Below are 20704 nucleotides of genomic sequence, written 5' to 3'. Positions count from 1 at the left end.
TCTGTGACCGATAGATGCAGCTGCATTGAACCGAAGATCGCAGAGGGATTAAAAGGGGTGTAATGCTCCGAGGGGTCTGGAAAAAGGCAACCTTTATTTATATATAAATAAACTACTGTATATAGAAAATCTAATTGTTTATAAGTGTATGCCTCCGTGACTATGTGCAGAATGTCACCTGTGCCTTTTAATGAACATAATTTTAGTTTTTTCCTGGTCTGGGAGCATTTGTTTGTGGATTTGAGGAAAAAGGAAATGGAAAAATACAGAGAATGCACCGAGATGAAAGAAAAGCATTGGACTTTTCCGTGGACTGTTGAAGAGAACGAGATAGAGTGCTACATGTAAACTGCACAGGACTGGCTTTTTACACAAGGGGCTTAAACTCGTTCTGTCTGTTCGCAGTGCCTAGCAGTGCATTTGCCTTGCTCCCAAATCCCTGGCTCCACATTCTGTCCAACAGGATTTAAAAGAGCCACTTTGCCAAACAATGAAGCTTAATCAATCAATTAGCAGTTGGAACAGTGAACAAAATTACTAGACTGACTGAGATACTGACCCCTCTTAGAGGTACAAAAGGAAAAACTTTACTGAGACCCCTGCTAGGACAGCATAATCCTGCCATGTTTTTTTGTTTTTTTATCATGTTATGCTCACTTGTGTAGCACATATTTCAACTCACGATGGTAGGAAAACTATTAGCTTAGCATCTATTCGTTCATAAAGCTGAATGCATTGGTTACACAAATATTCTAAGCACACTTGGGCATCAGATGAAGCATCTGGGGACAAAATTTTTTACAGTTGATCCTGTAGAGACCAAGAAACGTCTTTACCAGATTCCATAGAAACAGCATCGTTTCATAGTATCTTTATCTTTATCCTAACAGTCACCCTCAGGAAAACGCCAAAGGGTGCCCAAAGTCAGTGGGATTCACCCTATGGGCACCATAAATACCCATTTCATGGATTTTCATGACAATGCATTATGTGCCCAACTTCACACAAAGCATGTTTTTTAAAACATCTGATAGGCAACAAGCAGGAACACAAACGAATTCCTTGCTGAGGGAAAAAGTTAGTCTTTATGCTCTTTTCCTTGCCTGGCAGTTTATTTGCTCTGTTTTGCTCTTGCTTCATTTCTTTCGCCCCCCTCCCACACACACACATTGTGCCTCTGCCAAATCCTTTAGTCTCCCTCTATTTCTCTCTGCTTCCTTACCCCTAGCTTCCTGTCTCCCATTTCCCCTCTCTGTGATAAGTTAGACTTTTGTTCGGCTGGTGCCTTGACATGCTGAATTTCAAATAAGCCCCTTCGACAAAAACCCAGAGCCACGGTCTCCCCTCTCTGCTCTCCCAGAATATCAAGTAGTCCTGTAGCAATGGCAACAATCCCGAACCCCCAAGCCCAAGAAAGATTTGCAGATCCATTTCTTACTTTAAGAGAATAAAACGGTGGTAGTTGGGTCATCACTCTCTGGTCAATGGGTGAAAACGTCTGGTTTCACTAAGGAGGTATACATAGCAGTGACTGAGGGCCACATATTGCAGTCTAAAGTCGACCCAAGACACACAGTGTCTCAATTTGTTTTTGTTTTTAAGCTAAGTAATTGGCTCAGCTTTGATTAGTATTTTAAGGTGTCTGGGCTTATTAGTTTTGATTACCAATTCTGTTTGCTAGGGTCTAAAGAATAATGTGGCTTGTGGCCAAAAACATTTTGTTGAACTGCACTAATGTAATATTATTATTTAGATCATTAAAAATAAAATACAGTGAAATAAAATTGTAATTTTGGTCCATGATATTGTGATATTGCCCACCCCTATTTGATCAGGGATCATGCCCCTTTCTGCATTAGTACAGGGGAAGTGAAGCGACACACTCATAGCTGCCTGGACTGAACTGCTCTCAGTGAGTTGACATGATAAGCTATTATGGAGACAAATGAAACAAATCAAAAAAGGCTTCTCACCTTGCTGATCCAGGTCTCAAATTTCGGCCCTTCAAGTGTCAGGAACAAATCTATAATGAGAATAAAAAAGGGACTGAAAGTCATTATTCGATACATCAGTTCATCCGGCAATCATAATAAAACATGTATTACAGACTACTGATGTGTGATAATGGAAAAATGCTGCTGATTATTATAAATGCCTTTTCAAAAAATTTAACTAAAAACATTGTGTCCAATGGTATGCAAGCAGAAATGTACACAGGTTTAAAAGAACACCTGATTCTTAATTCTGTAAAGAAGTAGAAGAAATAAAAAAACTGTATCCAGTTAGTAATAAACAGGAAAGCCCTTGAGATTTTCTTCTCCTTAACTCAGGTGCTGGTTGTTTAAGATACAGTATAGGTGAGATTCCTAAAGCGATAAAGATGAATTGGCTTTTATAAAGCGGTAGAAAAGAAAAAAAAACAGATGAAGAGAAGGGAAAAGGATAGGTAAGAGATCTCCCACTGAGAGCAACTGGATTCCACTCAGCCTTCTGGAGGCTTCACCCCCTGGTAATGCTTGTAGCTCGCTCTGTTGGAATCCTATAACCTGTGCTTGTACTCATATTCCGTGCTCTTGAAGTTTAGGCTTCAAGCTGCACTTCTTAATGCAGTGCTTTTCTGTGGGACGGCGTTTACTCTCATCACTGTGTTCTCTGGACTGCAGTTCTGCCCCAGTAATTGGACATTAAATAAATATTGGCATTGATCCGCCTTAGAGCCCTCCTATACTCCACGTAATGCCGTGCTACGTGTGGTAAAATAGAAATAATGATGGAAAGAGCGCTTAATGAAGGAAAAAGACACTGGAGCAATAATGACAGGATGAATTAGGGTTGTGTGTAATGATGAACGCTACAGGGAAAATCCTGCATTATGTATTGTATATAACCAGAGCTTACACTGAAGTCCCCACTGCTGCCAATATAGAAAGTGTGAAAATGTGGCAGTGCAACAAAAGTTAAAAAAAATTAAAAAAAATCGGATTTACAATGTTATACAGTATAGTGATTAAGAAGCATTTTTTTTTATGAGCATACCAATAAAAACCAGCCCTTTTACTTTTACAGATTTGCTCTGAAATGTTATCCCTGTATTCTATAGCAGTTATGACCAGAACTTAGGTAAAGCTCAGCAGAGGAAAGTGTTTTTTCTAGAAGAGCTCTACTCTCCAGGAACATCCTGCCAGCACAAGCAGGATTTTTAAATCTTTGTAGTTTATTTACATGTAATTATACTATTTATATATTTATATATATAAAAACTATGGTTTTGTGGTTACTCACAGTACATTGTGGTGGTTATTTTTGTCAACCCAACAGCAGCTGTTGTACAATACAAAAGGAGGTTACAATTTTCTTTCTTTCACCCAAACCAAATTCCACCCACCACTATCCACACTTACTCATTCACTCATCTGAAATAGACTCAAATGCAAAGTTAACCCACTTTTAGGATGCTTAAGGTGGTAAATCAGTTCAACTTTTCAACAGTTTAACTTTAATTTGCACTTTGTGGACTTTGTACACACTGTTGCTCAAACAGACTTAAAACATTTTATCAGGAGAAAGAAGGCAACAAGTGCATGCTTAGATTATGCATATGTGCACGCACACACACTACAGGATAGCCTAAGTAATTTGCACATTGTATTCATGCGCTTGCCTGTGTAGCTGTGTGTGTAATCGCTCTGGGTGGTGTGTTGATGAGCTTGGTTAATCAGCCAATCAGGCCTCTTAGACAGAATCCAGCCGTGATTGGCTGATTAGGTGCGATGGTGGTGTGTCACAGAGAGAGGTATGGGGTAGATGGAGGAGCAGAGACATGCACAGAGAGATAGTCATCTTGTAAACACTTAACATTCTCGCTGTGGGGGTACTTCCTCTCTTTGGTGTTCATCTCATCACTTGCTTCTTCCTATTTTGCAGAAGTTCACTACTGCTAAGCTTTTTCCTCCACTGACATTTCCTTTTTTAAGTCTGCAGAAAACGCCAGTCCAACTTGAAACAGCTCTGCAATTTCCTTTCCTGGTTTGATTCACACCACCGTCAGCCTGTGTATCCAGGGTATAAACTGATTACTTGAAATTGGAAAGTGCCCTTAAGCAGGACACTAAATTTCTGTGTTCTCTTTGAACACTGCACCACATATGACCCTGCTGTCTGATCTGTCCAGAAAGGGAATGCATTTTACGAGTGTGTCAAGGGGAATATGCACACAGAAAAGGCCATTCCATTTTTATTTTAACTGTGGTAATGTGATTCTTCCGACATTACTTTCTTTGGTGCATAGTTCTTTTCCACTCTTTCCCTTCCCTTGCTCACATGGTTCCTGCCAGAAAGTATTCTACACAGTCTCATACAGACCCGCTCGCTAGCAATATAAACCTAACTGCTGCCACCATCACTCACTTTAACACAGTTTTACTGTTCCAGGGATATTTACTGGGCCACCAAGGGCCTTTTAGGGACTCATTCAACTCAAAAGAGATATTACAAAGAGTCCAAGTACAAAACAAAGCAGAGAGGAATCAAACAGTACACAACTACAGTAGATCTTAAGTGAACGTCTTTTGTGTAATTACGTTTCCACTGCTTTGCCCAGTAATATTTCAGCAACGATTTGCGTTTTACATTAGTGTGCTTGCATCGGCACATTATTGCAATCTTTATTATTGTTTCTAGTTCTTCGGGTGATATTTCAGTAATCGGGAAAATCCTCACTGGTATGTAAATATGATTCTACTTTTTATGCTATCAAGAGTAAATTGGGTTCATTTCAAATAAGCATAGCTTTTATAAATGTGGCTTACTGTGGCTCAATAGGTCATGCAAGCTTTGCAGTCACCTCTGTTGTAAATATTTGGGGAAGTAAATAAGTGTACAAAACAGCGAGGTCGAGTAAAATAAAGAATACATTGATTTGCAAATAGATTGAATCTAGCACAAAGACAATATTTCAAATGTCAAATGTTGAGACAGAATTTGTTAATATATGCTCATTTGGAATTTCAAGCCTGCTAAAAATGTCAAGCTGGGACAAAGGAAACACAAGACTAAAAATAATTCTCGGTTTGAACATTTGGCATTGTTTTTGAATACATTATAAAGGAATGATTTTGCAGTGTGTATCAACAGTTTCCCTGGAGATTTTATAAAAAAACTACCCAAATACTGCTGGAGAAAAGACAGAGGCGAGCTGGACAAAAGCTCAAATCTCCATACAGTAAGAAAACCAATTACAGCATGTAAAAAGCAAAAAACTACAACTGTAGCCAAGAGAAAAAGTTACAGTTGAGATGGATGATAAAAAAAATAAATTTATAAATTGACTCACAGAATAATCCTTCAAGTTAAAAAAAGTTAAACATTTTAAAGAAGTATTGATTATTTAGTTGTCCAGATGTTATACTTACTGATGTGATGAATTGTGGTAAATATTTCGACTTTGTTTCAGAGAAATCATGTCTGTTTTCCCGGTAAGTTTGGTGGGGTAATAGCTTCTACATTTATGTTACTTAGTTGTATGAAAAAAGGAAGGTAATATGGAGTAAAGGCAATATTTAAAAATACATCTTGGTGATGGCTACTATGGGCTTGGAGGTGGAGCTCTTGGCACCATGGGGAGCATGGCCAGCAGGCTGCCTACTGATATTCTAGGTGGGTGGAATCGAGTTAGAGGGGAACTGGACTGGTTTCGCACAGCAAAGCCTGTATACAGGTCTTGGAGAGTACAATTACATATGTGAGAAAAAAAAAAAGTTGTTTAAGGCTTTTAGTGGCCCCAGAGGGAGTTGTTAGACCTGGTGACCAGAACAACCACCAAGGACAGCGAATCCCATCATGCCAAGTCACAGTTGAAAACCATGAGCAACAAGCAGTGACGTTGTATAACTGCAAATATGGCCTAAAGGACAGATTTTATAGACCTGATTATTTCTCCCAATAGTCCTTTGATATTATTTAATTTGTACATTTAAAGTGCTATTCACATTGCTGTTAGAACAAAATGCTGTTATTACATTTAAGTAATATCACATTTATATTTTTGGTCAGTACAATACATTCAGTTTGAATTTAAACTGAACTGGATTATATTGTGTTGATTCTTTTAAAGGAGTAGTTTGGATTCTCTACTTTAATCTCCAAGTACTCAATACTCTATTGGATTATTAGGCAGAACTCTTATGCACATCTCATCAACAAATATGTCAACACAATGTCCTTATTAAAAAAAAAAAAGGATAGTTATATATTATAATTATAAATAGTAACCATTATTATAATCATCCTGTTCTAAATTCTCTGTTTTCTTGTTGAGTGGGCTTTTATCCTACCGTTTAGCTTTGTATGTATCCTCTCATGCCCTTTTAAACTGCTTTGAAAATTGCCTAAGCTGGAGGTAATTGGTTTTAAAGATCCAATGAATGATGTTTATCATGTTGCTACCTGCAATGTCATCCCAAATCATCACATAAGAATGACACAATGTGTCTGAGCCGAAACATGCAGCACTGCTACAATGTATAACTCAATCTCCAACTATTTTGTGCATTTACTGTATTCGTGTTATTCTGGAGGCAATGTCATACACAGAGTCTCATTTATTTACTTTAGATAAACAAATACTCTACGGGAATCGAAAGTTGAATGATTTGAACAACAGCACTGATCTAGCTCTCTGATCTAGCACTGTAAGCGCGCACACACATTCAAAGCATAAGCTAATAGACCTGTCAAACCCCAACCACTTAGAAAAGATGCATGCATAATTGAGGTATATAAATGTGTTTGTGTGGGAGGGTGGGGTTGCGTAACAGCAACAGGGATTTAGAACTCTAAGTGATATGTCATGTCACCAGATAATTAAAGACATGCAAACTGTGAAGGCTGAAGCAGTGGCTGTGCTAGGCAGTGAAAAACACACAAGAGATGAGAAAGTTCGAGACCGATACCAGATGTTAATGCCACCCAGTTTTTAAGGTGCATCCGAATACACACATCGGGCTTACAAAACAAATCGCTACAAATAAAAGCATGCTAAGCCTTTAATTGCAAGAGAGGCAATCTATAATCACTTGATTATTTCTACTGCGTTCCTCTACTCTGGCGCTCTCGGATTTTTCTGCTTTCATAAATTGTCTCTTCCATAAAAATGATACTTCAAAAGCACACTGTCACACCCACATGAACAAGTGCATGATGAGCAGCCTGCATAAACAAACATACTCCCGCCCCCACAGTGCATGGATGATTTCAGCCTATTATTTAAATATCTGTGTGTGCATCTGCATGTCACTACCTTTGTCATCAGGTTCTGCTGCAAACTAATCGTCTACAATCAGCTAGTCCTTTCATACTAACACTATAATTGCAAGTGTGTCTGATGCTAATAAAGTGTTTTAAGAGAAACAACTGCCACAGCTCAAGTGTATTAAAGCAAACACAGATTCAAGGTAAAGTGTAGCCGAGAACTGGCATGCTGCAGAACTGGGGAGGTACTCAAGGTCTGTGATGTTTCTGTTGGGACAAACCTCAGCATGCAGCACAATAGGTTTGACTGGCTCTATGCTACTTTGCTTTTGACCCAGATGAGCTTTATGTAAAACGGAAGGTGTGAACTCTGCACTTTAAACTCTAACATACAAACAAAAAAAAAATGACACATGAAAAATGTGGAAACATGCCGCATTTCCCATGGCCTAAAAAATCTCCAATGCTGGCAACATTTAAATGATGAGAGAATAAAGAAAGTTTCTCTAGAAATAGAGGGGATGACGCTAGACGCGTTCTACAGAAGTCTGATGACTGAAGTTAGTTCTCTGTTTTGTGTATACGTTCTATAAACATTTTTTGGATTCTTGGAGAAGAACATCTTTTCCTTACTTTCCTTGGCTTTGTTGCGAGCATGTGATGCCTATTTGGGATCTCCTCAGCTAAACTAGAAAGTTATCCGGTCATGCAACAGATCATTTTAGTAAATCTAAGCTGGCACGTCCTAATTAAAAAAGTGAAGTTAGTGAAGTTTAGACTTCTTCAGAAGGGGAGGGGTTGGGGGCAAAGTCTTTTGAGTTATTCATAGACTTACCATCAGATTTGTTACAGGGATTGGAAGCAATTTAAAGGCCTCCGTTAACTGTTTGACTCGAGCAGCATTATGTCTCTCTATTCCATTATGTTGAGCTGCAGTGTGGGGATAAAGACCAGGATTCCTATTAGCCTCTGTATAAACAGATAGGGTGATGCGGGTACTAAGCCTCGGCAGAGGAGGAGAACTCTGACATTGAGTAGAATAGACAGCAGCAGGCGCGAGCATATACTACCTCCGTGCGATGTCACGCTATCACCTTTCCTCTATCTGCCTTACTCTGTAGCCCAGGACAGTAGCATCAGTGCAGTGGATCAGGATTTGTTGCTACTTTAAAGCATAGAGAGCTGAGAATAGTCAATGGTCTATAACTTTAAACAAATAGATGAGCAAATTAAGGCACAATTCTTATCCCATATGTGGGAAAACAAAATAAAAGAATCTAAATCCAGCAGTGGAACCTGCCAGACATAAAAAGAATTCCTACCTGTGTTTCTATAATCTTAAGCTGACAGAAGCATAAAAAAAATAAATCTATGAATCGGAATCTCTGTGATACATATGAATCAGTCAGTTGGATTTAAACTTTCATCAACAATTGGTTGTCTGCTGATAGTGGGCTACTTTTTGATTATCTCAGTAAAATGCCAAGTATGAATAGTGCTGCTATTGAGTGGGTTGGGGGGCAACATGTGTAGAGATGCAGCTATTTACGTAGTTTAGGTCACCCTGGGTATTCTAATGCCTACTATTAAAGACATGTCCATGTACACAAATGTACAGTAATAGTACACCCGTACTACCCAATTGCTACTGTAATCCTCATTAATGTTCACTAAAATTAGCATTTTAGTCTGCCAGCCTGTGCTTGCAAACTTCCAATTAGCAGCTTATTATAAGCAATGGTGTGCTTTTATGGAGCTGTCAGGCCTCTGCAATGATTTACAAGAAAAGTCAGGTCGATATTAGCCAACACATGGTGACATAAACACAGATGAATAATAACTTTAATTACCCCATAAAAATGACACATGTCTAAGTCTAAGATAAATGAGACAGCAAGGGAACAGTTGGTTCATGTTTTGGGGATGTGGGGAACTTGAGCAATTTTAACAGGGACCAAATTGTTAAGGCCAGACAACTTAGGCTGAGCCTCTTTGAAACAGCTTGTGGGGTGCTCTCGGTCAGCAGTAGCAAGTACCTAACAATAGTTGTCTGAGGAGCGACAAAATAAAGGCTGGTGAGTTATTGATGTGAAAGGCCGACTAGGCTATTGCATCTGGTCTGACCCAAAAGATGGGCTACGGTGGCGCAAGCAACAGAAAATTGTAATGATGGTGATTGGAGGAATGCGTCCCAGCACACAGTGCATCACACACAGCTGTTGTGTACATACTGTATTACCACACACTTGATACACAAGATGCACTTGTAGAATATCCCCTTAAGTTTCAAAACTGGTACGTTCTCCAAAATCAGCAATACTGCCCAAAAGACAAAAGACTGCCCAAATAAAACTTTCAAACCCTCCATATTTGATGTGTAAGAAGACAAATGGGCCAAGAGGCAGGGGACACGTTAGACAGGTCCCTATTCTATCTCAGGGCCGACACAGAGAGACATACATTGACAGACAACCATTCACATTTACACGTATGGGCAATTTGGAGTCACATGAATGTCTTTGGACTGTGGAAGGAAACCAGAGTACACGGAGTTAACCCACCCAAGCATGCAGCCATCGCATTACATGTGTGTAAATCTAATACTGAGCTTGTGTGTGCTTTCTTGGGCTTGTAATTTACAGACTTGAAATTTAAAAATGTGAAAATATTGGTACCTAACAAATGATAAAAAGATTATTGAATTTGCTCGGAGAAAATTAAACATTATCAAGATTTAAGGCCATCATAAAAAGTTCTTCTCTACTATTAATCTCATTCATTTTATACACTCTCAAAGTTATCACACTGACACAATTTCATAATAAACACATTTCAGCATTGTAAATTCCTACATTGTGTTGAGGGATCACACAGACAAATGTTCAAACTGTTTCATAAACAAAATATGTGTCCCCAAGCACTACACCATACACAAAAGCCTAAAGTTGCAATTACTGTACATTTTCCACCATTGTTTGTATATTTAATACAACCCCAATTCCAAAAATGTTGGTTAAAATTTACATAAAAACAGAATGCAAAGATTTGCAAATCTCATCAAACCACGTTTTATTAACAGTGGAACATAAACAACATAACTGTGCAATTTCAATTAAGCATTTCATGGAAAATAGTAGCTCATTTTAAATTTAATGGTAGCAAGACATCTCAAAAAAGTTGGAAGAGGGCACAGAGATTCTTCCCAATTCTCTGTGCGCAAGGCCAAAGGTCAAACTTTTGGCCCTCAGGCAGCACTGCATTAAAAACAGGCATGATTCTCTAATGGACATCACTGCATGGGCTCAGGAACACTTTCAGAAATCACTGTATGCCAACACAAATGTAAGTTAAAGCTGGATCATGCAAAGAAAAAGCCATTTTTGAACACGATCCAGAAACGTTGTCGTGCTCTCTGGGCCAAGGCTCATTTAAAATGGTCTGAGGCAAAATGGAAAAATGTTCTGTGGTTTGATGAATCAAAATGTGATATTTTTGGAAACCATGGAAGCCCTATTCTGCAGACTAAATAGGAGAGGGACCATCCAGCTTGTTATTAGCAGAGAGTTAAAAATGCTGCATCTCTGATGGTATGGTTGTGCATTAGTGCCTTTGACGTGGGCAGCTTACACATCTGGAAAGGCACCAACAATGCTGAAAAGTACATACAGGTTTTGGAGCAACATATGCTCCCATCCAGACAACATCTCTTTCAGGGAAGGCCTTGCATATTGCAGCAAGTCAAGGCTAAAACCATATACTGAATCTATCACAACAGCATGGCTTCGCAGGAAAGGATTCCGGGTGCTGAACTGGCCTGCCTGCAGTCCAGACCTTTCACCAATTTAAAACATTTGGCGCATCATCAAACAAAAAAAATCTGGCAGATAAAGGACCAGGACTTTTGAGCAGCTAGAATCCTACGTCAGACAAGAATGGGACAACATTCCTCTCCTACAACTCCAGCAACTGGTCTCCTCACCACCCACAGACAGTTGTTAGAAGAAGAGGGGATGCTACACAATGGTAAACACCACCCTGTTCCAAATCTTTTGAGACGTGTTGCTGCCATCAAATTCAAAATGAGCTAATATTTTCCATGTAAGGTTAAAATGTCTGTTTTCACATCTGATTATGTTATTTATGTTCTATTGTGAATAAGATATGGGTGGATGACATTTGCAAATTACTGCAATCTATTTTTAATTACATTTACACAACCTCCCAACGTTTTAAGACCGTTAGTCTTTTATCAACTTATACATTTTGCGGTGCCTATTTGTGGCTTTGGTGAAGATCAAATCCCATTTGATGACCAATTTTCGTCCAGGAAATTGCAAAATACCTATTTTAGACCATTTTACAAAACGTACAAGGCTATTAGACATAATATCTACTTGCTTTGGAAAGTCTTCACACCCCATTCACTTACTGCACATTATTTCATTGTAGATTTATTTTTGAAACAGATTATTAAAATAACATGACGAAAGTTCACCTGTAGCATGTGAATTTATTGGACATGGGTTAGAATGGTGCACATCTGTATTCATACCGATGAGATTATCACCTGGTCTGGTGAAAAGGAATTCACTTATTTAGGTAAAATTCCAAACTATGTCTACAGACCACTAGGCACTGCTCATCTCCATTCCTACAGAGAAACAGGGGCAGCGGCAGCATCACACTATGAGGGAGTTTATCTGCAGCAAGAACAGGGAGACTGATCAGGGGTGAAGTAAGGAATGCAGCCAAATCTAGAGTAATTCTTCAAGAAAACCTGTTCCAGAGGGCATACGGTCCGAGACTGGGGTGAAAGATGAAACTTTTCAGCGTGACAATGACACCAAGCATACAGCCAAGACAGTTGCTTCAGGACAATTCTCTGTGTCTTCAGTGCTCCCATCGAAGGTAAGACCTAAATCCCTTTAAACATCTGTGGAGAGTCCTGCTGCAGATGGGCAGTTCACATACACTTACCATCCAATCTGATTGAGAAGATTGAGAGAATCTGTCAGGAAGAATGGGATAAACGGCCCAAATGCAAGTGTGAGAAGCTTGCAGAGACTTACCTAAAAATACTAAAAGCTGTACTTGCTGCCAAAAGGGGCTTCTACAAAGTATAGAATTCAGTGCTTTTCACATGTCCAGCCTTTATTTAGTCTAGAAAGGCAATCGGAGGCCGACAACAGTTGAAGCAGAAGCAGGATTACACCCCATCCTTGTACCTGTAAAAGGCCTTGCAGCAGCAGTAGTGGTGGTTTATCCAGGCTGCAGTGCAGAGTGGATGTGACAGCCTGCACCATGGATGCTGCATTAGTGTCTATTATGCTGTGTGTGTTTGTCCATGTGTACTGTCACCTCACTCCTCATTCATGCCGCAAGCCATTACAGTTGTCTGCATGTGTTGGCAGGGTAGCATAGAGTGAAATTTGGGTAAAAAAATTTATAAATTGTAAGAGTGCAACACAAGAGGTTGAAAGCAAAATAGGAAAGATGGATATGGGAACCAACTGAAATGAAGAGAAAGAAATACAGGCAGTGTGATGAAAGAACAGAAAGAAAAAGATCAACACATAGCTGCTCCTCTATTTTTTTCACGTGTCGAATGTCCCTGAGCAGGTTATTTGTTAGCCTGTTACTCAGCAAACAAGCTGTGACTCCTATCCCCTGTTGGCTGTCAAAGAGACACACATATACACCCACACACACATACAAATGCACACAAACACACAGTCATGTGCTCTATCCTCTCAGGGTTTCTAGGGGAGGCCGCCATGGTGACTGATCTTACTGTTCAGTATGTGCAGTTAAGGCCGTAAATGTCCAGGTTGAATTGTTGTTTTTGTTGGTGGTTTTTGTGTGTGTGTGTGTTTGTGTGAGTGAGTGACACAGTCTGAATGAAGCTGACAGTAATGAGGCAAAATGAGAAGGATGAAAGCACCAAATGTGTGCATGTACTTGTGTGTTTAAGTCTACTATGGTCATTCGTCCATAGATATTTGTCAGTCAAACCCTCTGGGTTCGTCAGTTTACATCGATTAGCTTCCTCTGTCAGTATCCCTGATGCATGCCTCAGCCTGATGGAGGGAGGGATTCTGGCATTCTCAAGGAAATGTCACTGCTGTCATGAGTGAAACAGATACTTTGCCTTCAACAGAAGAGAGCATATTATTAAAATGTGCAGACGTCCAATTTATTGATATCTGATTGCTATTTGAAGTTGTAACTGAAAATAGGGTTGAGAAATTAGTAAACGTGTTCTTCGTCACAACTTTTTCATCTTCATTGTTACGACAACAATTAAAAGAATGAAAGTTTAATCCCCAGTGTTGGAGGAAAAATTCCCAACTTTACTCAAGCATTAATTCAAATGCAATAGTGAGAAAGTACTCACTAAATGTTATAAGTAAGGGTAGATCCTTGATCTTAGCAGGAAAGAATAACCCGTCAATCAACTGTTTATTTACATGTACTAAAGTAATAGGAGTACTCTGGAGAAATCAACTTTTTTGGGTAATCAGATAAAACAATGTTTACATGCACTTAAAAAACATGGTTACGGGAATCCAAGTATATATTCCAAGTATATTTGTAACAATGAAGATGAAGAAGTTGGGTGGGGGAGAAAAGAAAAGACACATGCAACTAATTCACAACAATCTGAGTTTTAAAAAATGTACGGGGGAAAGTGACTTATTTAGCATCGAAGACTGAAGACAGGAGGGAGTATCCAGCTTGTTATCAGTGGTCAGTTCAAAATCCTGCATCTCTGATGATTTGGTGTTGCTTAAGTGCCTATGGCACGGGCAGCTTAACCTCATACTTCATCCATCACAACAGCTTGGCTTCACAGGAGAAGAGTCTGGGTGCTGAACTGGCCTTTCTACAGTCCAGACCTTTCGCCCAAAACATTTGGCGCATCATAAAACAAAACATCCGGCAACAAAGGCCCAGCACTGTTGAGCCGCTAGGATCCTGCATCAGACAAGAATGGGACAACAGTCCTCTTCTAAATTCTAGTGACTGGTCTCCTCAGACGTTTACAGACAGTTGTTAAAAGAGGAGGGGATGCTGCACAATGGTAAACGTCACCCCCTCCAACTTTTTTGAGATGTGTTGCTGCCATCAAATTCAAAATGAGCTAAATTTTTCGATGAAATGGCAAAATGTTACAGTTTCAACATCTGATATGTTGTTTATATTCTACTGTAAATAAATTATGGGTTGATTAATATTTATATAATACATATATATTATATGTATTTAAAAAAAGTTTTAAAAAAATCATCGACACTGTTTATTGAGGCCACAGAGCTCTTCTACAAAGGATATATTTGCTATAATTATACATTCCATGCTAGTATTTCCATGAATAAAATGTGCCAGCAAATCATAATTTGCTTACATAGGGGTAGTTCCAACCTTAACTTATTAAAGTTACTAAAGCATTTTAAAGAGTCATAGTCACAGCAGGCATTACAGTGGGGGCAGTACGGGCAACATCAAATTAACATTTGTAATCTCTATATTGCCAGAAAATTGTATTGATTTAATTTCTGTAATGTTCCTTTACATGACTACACAAGCTTTTCAGAATGTTTCAAAAAACACAGTGCTAGAATGTCCTTTATAGAGGCACAGGACAGAGGGGACTATATGGGGATGGAGCCAAATCTTAACTGGCCACCTCTATTGATATGTGGCCCTGTCTGTCTGCTAGCAAGGAACCAGCGGACTGTAAAACGAGCTTTGCCAAACTTGCCCAGAGCCCACAAAGACGATTTACAGAAGTGTCAAAAGAAGGAGCAGAAGAAAAGCTTTAAAAAATACATTTTTGCTGCTACCTTGTTGGCTGAAAGAACCGTCAGGGTAAGCTGAGCCATCACACACAGACTTCACTTGTTAATGCAGTGAAATATGACAATCAATTTTTTCCCCCTCAGTTAAAATGTCTGACAGGGCCGGAGAGGGTTGCAATATTTTCTTCAGACATGCTTTTGTCTTTCAGAGATTACAATATGGCTGGATTGGAAACTTTGTAGCAGCACTTTCAATAAAGAATGAAGGCTGGCAAAACATATACAAATACATTAATAAACCGATGGCCACACAATTACATTAACACACCCTCCCTCAAATAACCACCACACACAGTTTCAGATAAACTGTAGAATTCCGGCCAGGAACAAAGTAAAATGCTTTACAGAATAAATCCATCTCTAAGCCAATATGTAGCTCTACTCCACACTATGTGACTTTCACTCTGATCTTTCAAAATGGCTCATTCAGAGAGCATGGCAAAACACACCAATATAGAATGAAGCTATTCCCAAAAGAAATAATCTCCTAAAACCATTACAGGGAACAACGTAGGTGCAGTAGCTATGGGGAGGATTATGTCCAAACCCTCAGACACACACACAAACACACACACAGCATAAAAAAAGTGTTGTTAGCAAAATAGGATGGAGTGTGTGTATGTGTGTAAATAGAAATTGCTCAGAGAACTGCTCTAGCAGGCATTGGAAAGCTCATTCCATGGACAGGGACCATGTAAGTGTGTCTCTGCATCGCAGTGTGCCCACATGAAGTGGAACATGCACTCTATTAAACTAAACACAGAGGTGTGTCTATGTGTGACTATTTGGGTAAACCAATCATATTGACAGGGAACATTACTTCATTTTAAAAGGCTGCAACAATCTGTTGCAGAAAAATGTCTGTTTAATAGCCAATCCTACTAGAATTGTGCAAACCAAGTTTGTGGCTTTTGTGAATACATAGAAAAGGTCTAAAGGTGCATACCAAGAACCTTTGTGACCATAACCAACTAGGCTGCAGAAACAGAAATATTCTCCACTTTTCCTAACTCCTGAATGAAGGCAAACAATGTCAATAAATCTGCAACCCTGCTAACAGCTTTATGAGACTGTAGTTATAAAAATACGTTATGTTTGAAAGAAATTCCACCATCAGCATACTGCAAGTTTAATTTAAGTTTACCATGATCAGTCTTCAGCAGTAGCACCTTTTAAACAAACATATCTGGTCAGCTTTATATTACTGGTAGTGATTATATTAGAGGATGTGGCTGTGATCACAAATGCCAATGTGCCAATGTGGTGCTAGGGTAATGTGAGGGGACCTTTAAAGACATTGTGCTTCATTCTATGGGGTTCACGATTGTCAACTTCTATCCATCCAGTCGGTGAGACATTTTTATCATCAAATACATATCCGTGTAGTTTTCTGGTAGACAAGGGAATTTATTTTGGGAACATGGGGAGACAGTATAACCTCAGGCTACAGTCACAGTGCTGTACACATCAGAGAGGAAATGCTCTGCCTCATTTATTCCTATTATTCATTTATCTACAAAAACACCCATGCTTACCTAAATAGAGGAAGCATCTCTCTTGCCCGTTTGACGATGTTCCAGCTTTCCTAAAGGCGGAGATGTTACAAACAACACACCTCAAAGGGCTGGCGCATTGCACCAGGCGCTCCTGAAATGCCTGTGAGCTCACTCCAAATCTCTTTAAAATGGGTAAATTAGAATGTGACAACAACAGTGAATGCAACTGATGTGTTAATGAAGATGTAGGCTACACGTATTTGCCGGGGGTTTAGTACTGTTCTTCTCTGTCTTGGAATGTTCAGACTGAAAAGACTGAAAAAAAAAAATTGTGTTTCGTTTTAGCCTTCTATCCTCAATACATGACTTTCCATTTCTCCTAAAAACTAAGTTATTCCATAAACCTTGCTGAAATGGTTGCATTTATGTAGCTGGAGAAATGTTACTTTACAGAAACACTGTCCCGTTGTTGTCAGTCTGTCTATGATCAAAAAAAAGCAAAACGACTTCCAACATATCATACAGGCCCCTTTTTCACAATTTTCTATTAAGTCCATCCATTATCATTGAAATGTATTTGTTTATATTTCGCAAGACATCAATGCATGTGGAGTATGTGCTTAAACTTATTTTAGTCTCAGTGATGGGCAGTGATGCAGGCTGCCTGTCTAATGGGTCCTTATTTATGAGCCCGCTTGTAATGTACTCATTTTGATTGTTGGTTATCAATCACTTTAAGTCTGAACTAGACTAATATGAGTGCTCCCCTTGGACTACAGGGGGGGAACAGCAAAAGATACTCTCTATCCTAGATTAAGAGAATAAAACATTATTGTTATTATTGAATGGCATTGCCATGGCTATTATTTAAAATTCTGGCAATATTCTTTTCTCTTGGTGAACCTCTCTCTGTGTGATAGTTCCTTGATTACCAAAATGGCTATTAAAAACGCCTCACCTTACCATCCAAATGTAAACTTAATCCCTGAATAATCAATTCTTCTTGGCCACCCTTGTTAAGAGGCAAATCTGGTTCACCCTCAGTCTCCCTCCTCACCACCGTATTCTTAGTCAGGCAATCAACAAGCCACTTCGACACAGAGCTACTTTAATTGGATGCTGCACAGAGCATTACCATTCCCGTTGCCTAGCAATGGATCCATATGACAGTATTGCTGTCTTTGTGAATGTTTTGCCCAAAATGGCATCTATAATTACTTTGCAATTACTAGCTATTCCCTAAAACATGTTCTTATCATGCTTTGGACGGCTTCTTGCCTAGCAGGTGCTGTTACTGATTTGACACAATGTCAAATGGCTCTCGCACATTGGTGTGATCCTGTACCAAAGACTTATTTAAATGATAAGAACATGTCACGTGTGGTCATATGGTTCTGATGAGTACAGAAGATTTGATGACTACTGAACCACCTGGTAGCATCAGCCGTTTATTGTATTAAGCTCAACCTCCTGGCTGCCATGCAAATGCAGCATTACTGCTAATTAGTAGCTCAATGTTTAATGACATATTTGCTCTTGTGATACAAAGAAAAGATAGAAATATTCTCTACTTACATTTTTTTCATGTCCACAATCTTTACAGGTTCTCACTAATGTTGGCAAGATGTACTCTATAAAGAGGAAAACCCTGAGGATCTGTGCAAAGGGTGACAAACTATGTTTCCCTAGACTTGTCTTACGTGCAGGTAATATTTTATCCAGACACAGTTCTCTTTATACATAAAGAGAAGTGAAATCTCTCAATGGACAGACACAAATAACTGGGAAACAAAAGATTAAAAACAGAGAGCTGTTGTGAATGCACTGCTGTTGAAGAGACTGGCTGTAGGAGGCTGATAGTAGCAAAAGTGATTACGAGACATATGTAGCATGTTGCCGCCAGGTTGGTTTGCAGGAGAGTCCAATAGGCAGGCTAAATGAGGCCCTGACACTGGCCAGGAAACAATTCCAGACTTTCTTTCAATGGCAGGGCTGATGTGGTGAGGTCAGCCAATATACTACACCAGGAGACTGTTTACAGCTATGACACTGGACTGAGATTGGAGTCGTGACACAGCCCTGAAACAAACCTCACCCTCCTTGGAACACACTAACAAACACATTACTATATTACTGTACTTGTAGGTGAAACAGGGGACACTTATAGATTTCCTTGCTGGAACAAACCACAGTTTACTGACTTCCTATTACAATTCTGAAAGATTAGTCTTGAATATGTTTTGCTACCTTGTAGCTTGCCATGTTACGTTGTCCTGTGATTAATAGTTGATTTTTTAAAACTAGATCTAGTCAAGCCCTTGTTTATTAAGGTGTGTGCCACCTGGACTTAATGTTAGGTCCCATTAGCTGAAGGACCAAAAACAGATTACTCAACTGAATTTTATCATTACACAAAAACCCTGTGTCCTGCATGAGCATATACAATCCCGTGTATTTCAAATAAGTTTTAACTAACTTTTTCTCCATTTATGCAATTTGCAAGTTTTCCACACTTATTCCCCACAGCAACTCACTGCAGCTTGACTTAATTAAGATGAATTAAGATTAATGTGCATTCATAGTGTGATTGTATAGCCATTAATATTAACAATTTTTTAAAGGCACCTTTAATTGGTGCAAGCTTTTCCACAATTATGTGGCAAGAGGTGCAACAGATAACTTTTGCTACATTTCTGCAAGAACATTAATAAACACTGTAAAACTATAAACCTAGTGGGTAAATGCAAATGCACACAATAAAGATGAATAAGCATTGCCAATGGAGAATAAGCATTGCCGATGGGGATTGTGAACAGCTGTAATGTAATGTGGAGTACTCTCTGTTTCAGTGTTGTAAAAATATACAAGGTTGGCAGATTATTAGGCACAAAACTACCTGCTCCACCGAAATCTAATAACCCTGGCAATGAACCTTGGTTTTAGCTATAAGTGAGGCACTGACTGAAATTTGCGGGCATTTGGAAGTAATGGTTTGGGAAACGATTGAGTGGCATCTGCAATATTATTAAACCCGCATGTATTTAGGCAGTGGTGCTGCACTATATTGCCAAAAGTATTCGCTCACCTGCCTTTAGACCCATATGCACTTTAGTGACATCCCATTCTTAATCCATAGGGTTTAATATGATCTCGGCCCACCCTTTGCAGCTATAACAGCTTCAACTCTTCTGGGAAGGCTTTCCACGAGGTTTAGGAGTGTGTTTATGAAATACATAATACACAGTGCTCGCAGTCTTTGCTCTAATTCATCCCAAAGGTGTCTATCGGATTGAAGTCAGGACTCTGTGCAGGCCAGTCAAGTTCTTCCACACCAAACTCACTCATCCATGTCTTTATGGACCTTGCTCTGTTCCCCTGAATTCATTTATTTGGATGGGTGCGCGAATACTTTTGGCAATATAGTGAATATAGAGGTGGGTAAGAAAACTTAATAAGCGATATTCTGTTTCCACAAGATGATTTTCCTAGACATGCAACTGATCTAAAGAGAAACTAAACCTGTTGCACCAGGTTAGCATGGGGATAGTCTAATGGCAATTAATTCTATGTGACAGCAAATTAGAGATACAAACACAAGTTTTGAAAAAAAGCTAATCAGATATGCATCAACATTTCGTAAAGCAAAAGTTTGCCAACAAATTTAGACCCATTTTGGATATTTGACGATCAAAAAACACAAATGGCAAAAAAATAACGTGCTTTGTCACTATGCTTAAAGTCATTCTGATTTGATGGAGAAGACAAAAATGTCAGCACAGCACTCTCAACATACATGGGTATGTGGGTGAGATTTGTAAACATGAACCAGCATACAAATACAGAGTCAAAAGTATTTTACAGAATTTGCTGTGACAGGTGGCCTCACAAGTGACAGGTAGACTTCCGTGTGACAATCACAGTACATTTGTTGTTGACTTTAAAAATTGCAAGCTTACTACGTGTTATCTAAGCCAGAGCAATAAACTTGCTAACTAACAGCAACCGAAATGCCTTCAAAACGCACTCTTTCCCTTCTTAAGCTGGTCTGTGATGCTCCAGCTGGTGCCGCTTAGAGGAACAGGTGGTCACAGCAGACAGTGA

The 20704-nt window shown here is 39.2% G+C and overlaps 1 protein-coding gene across 2 annotated transcripts in view; it reads right to left on the bottom strand.

The window, feature by feature from the left end:
* The window catches only part of itfg1 (integrin alpha FG-GAP repeat containing 1), a 123720-nt gene that overhangs the window by 96592 nt on the left and 6424 nt on the right, over positions 1–20704 (bottom strand). For both annotated transcript variants that reach the window (XM_067495018.1, XM_067495017.1), the window contains exon 7: positions 1974–2023. In XM_067495018.1, coding sequence (XP_067351119.1) covers positions 1974–2023 — 50 coding nt within the window. The remainder of the gene's footprint in view (positions 1–1973; positions 2024–20704) is intronic.

Source organism: Channa argus, chromosome 2, assembly GCF_033026475.1.
Source record: "Channa argus isolate prfri chromosome 2, Channa argus male v1.0, whole genome shotgun sequence".
Classification (NCBI taxonomy): domain Eukaryota; kingdom Metazoa; phylum Chordata; class Actinopteri; order Anabantiformes; family Channidae; genus Channa; species Channa argus.
This window is presented reverse-complemented; position numbering and strand designations above follow the sequence as displayed.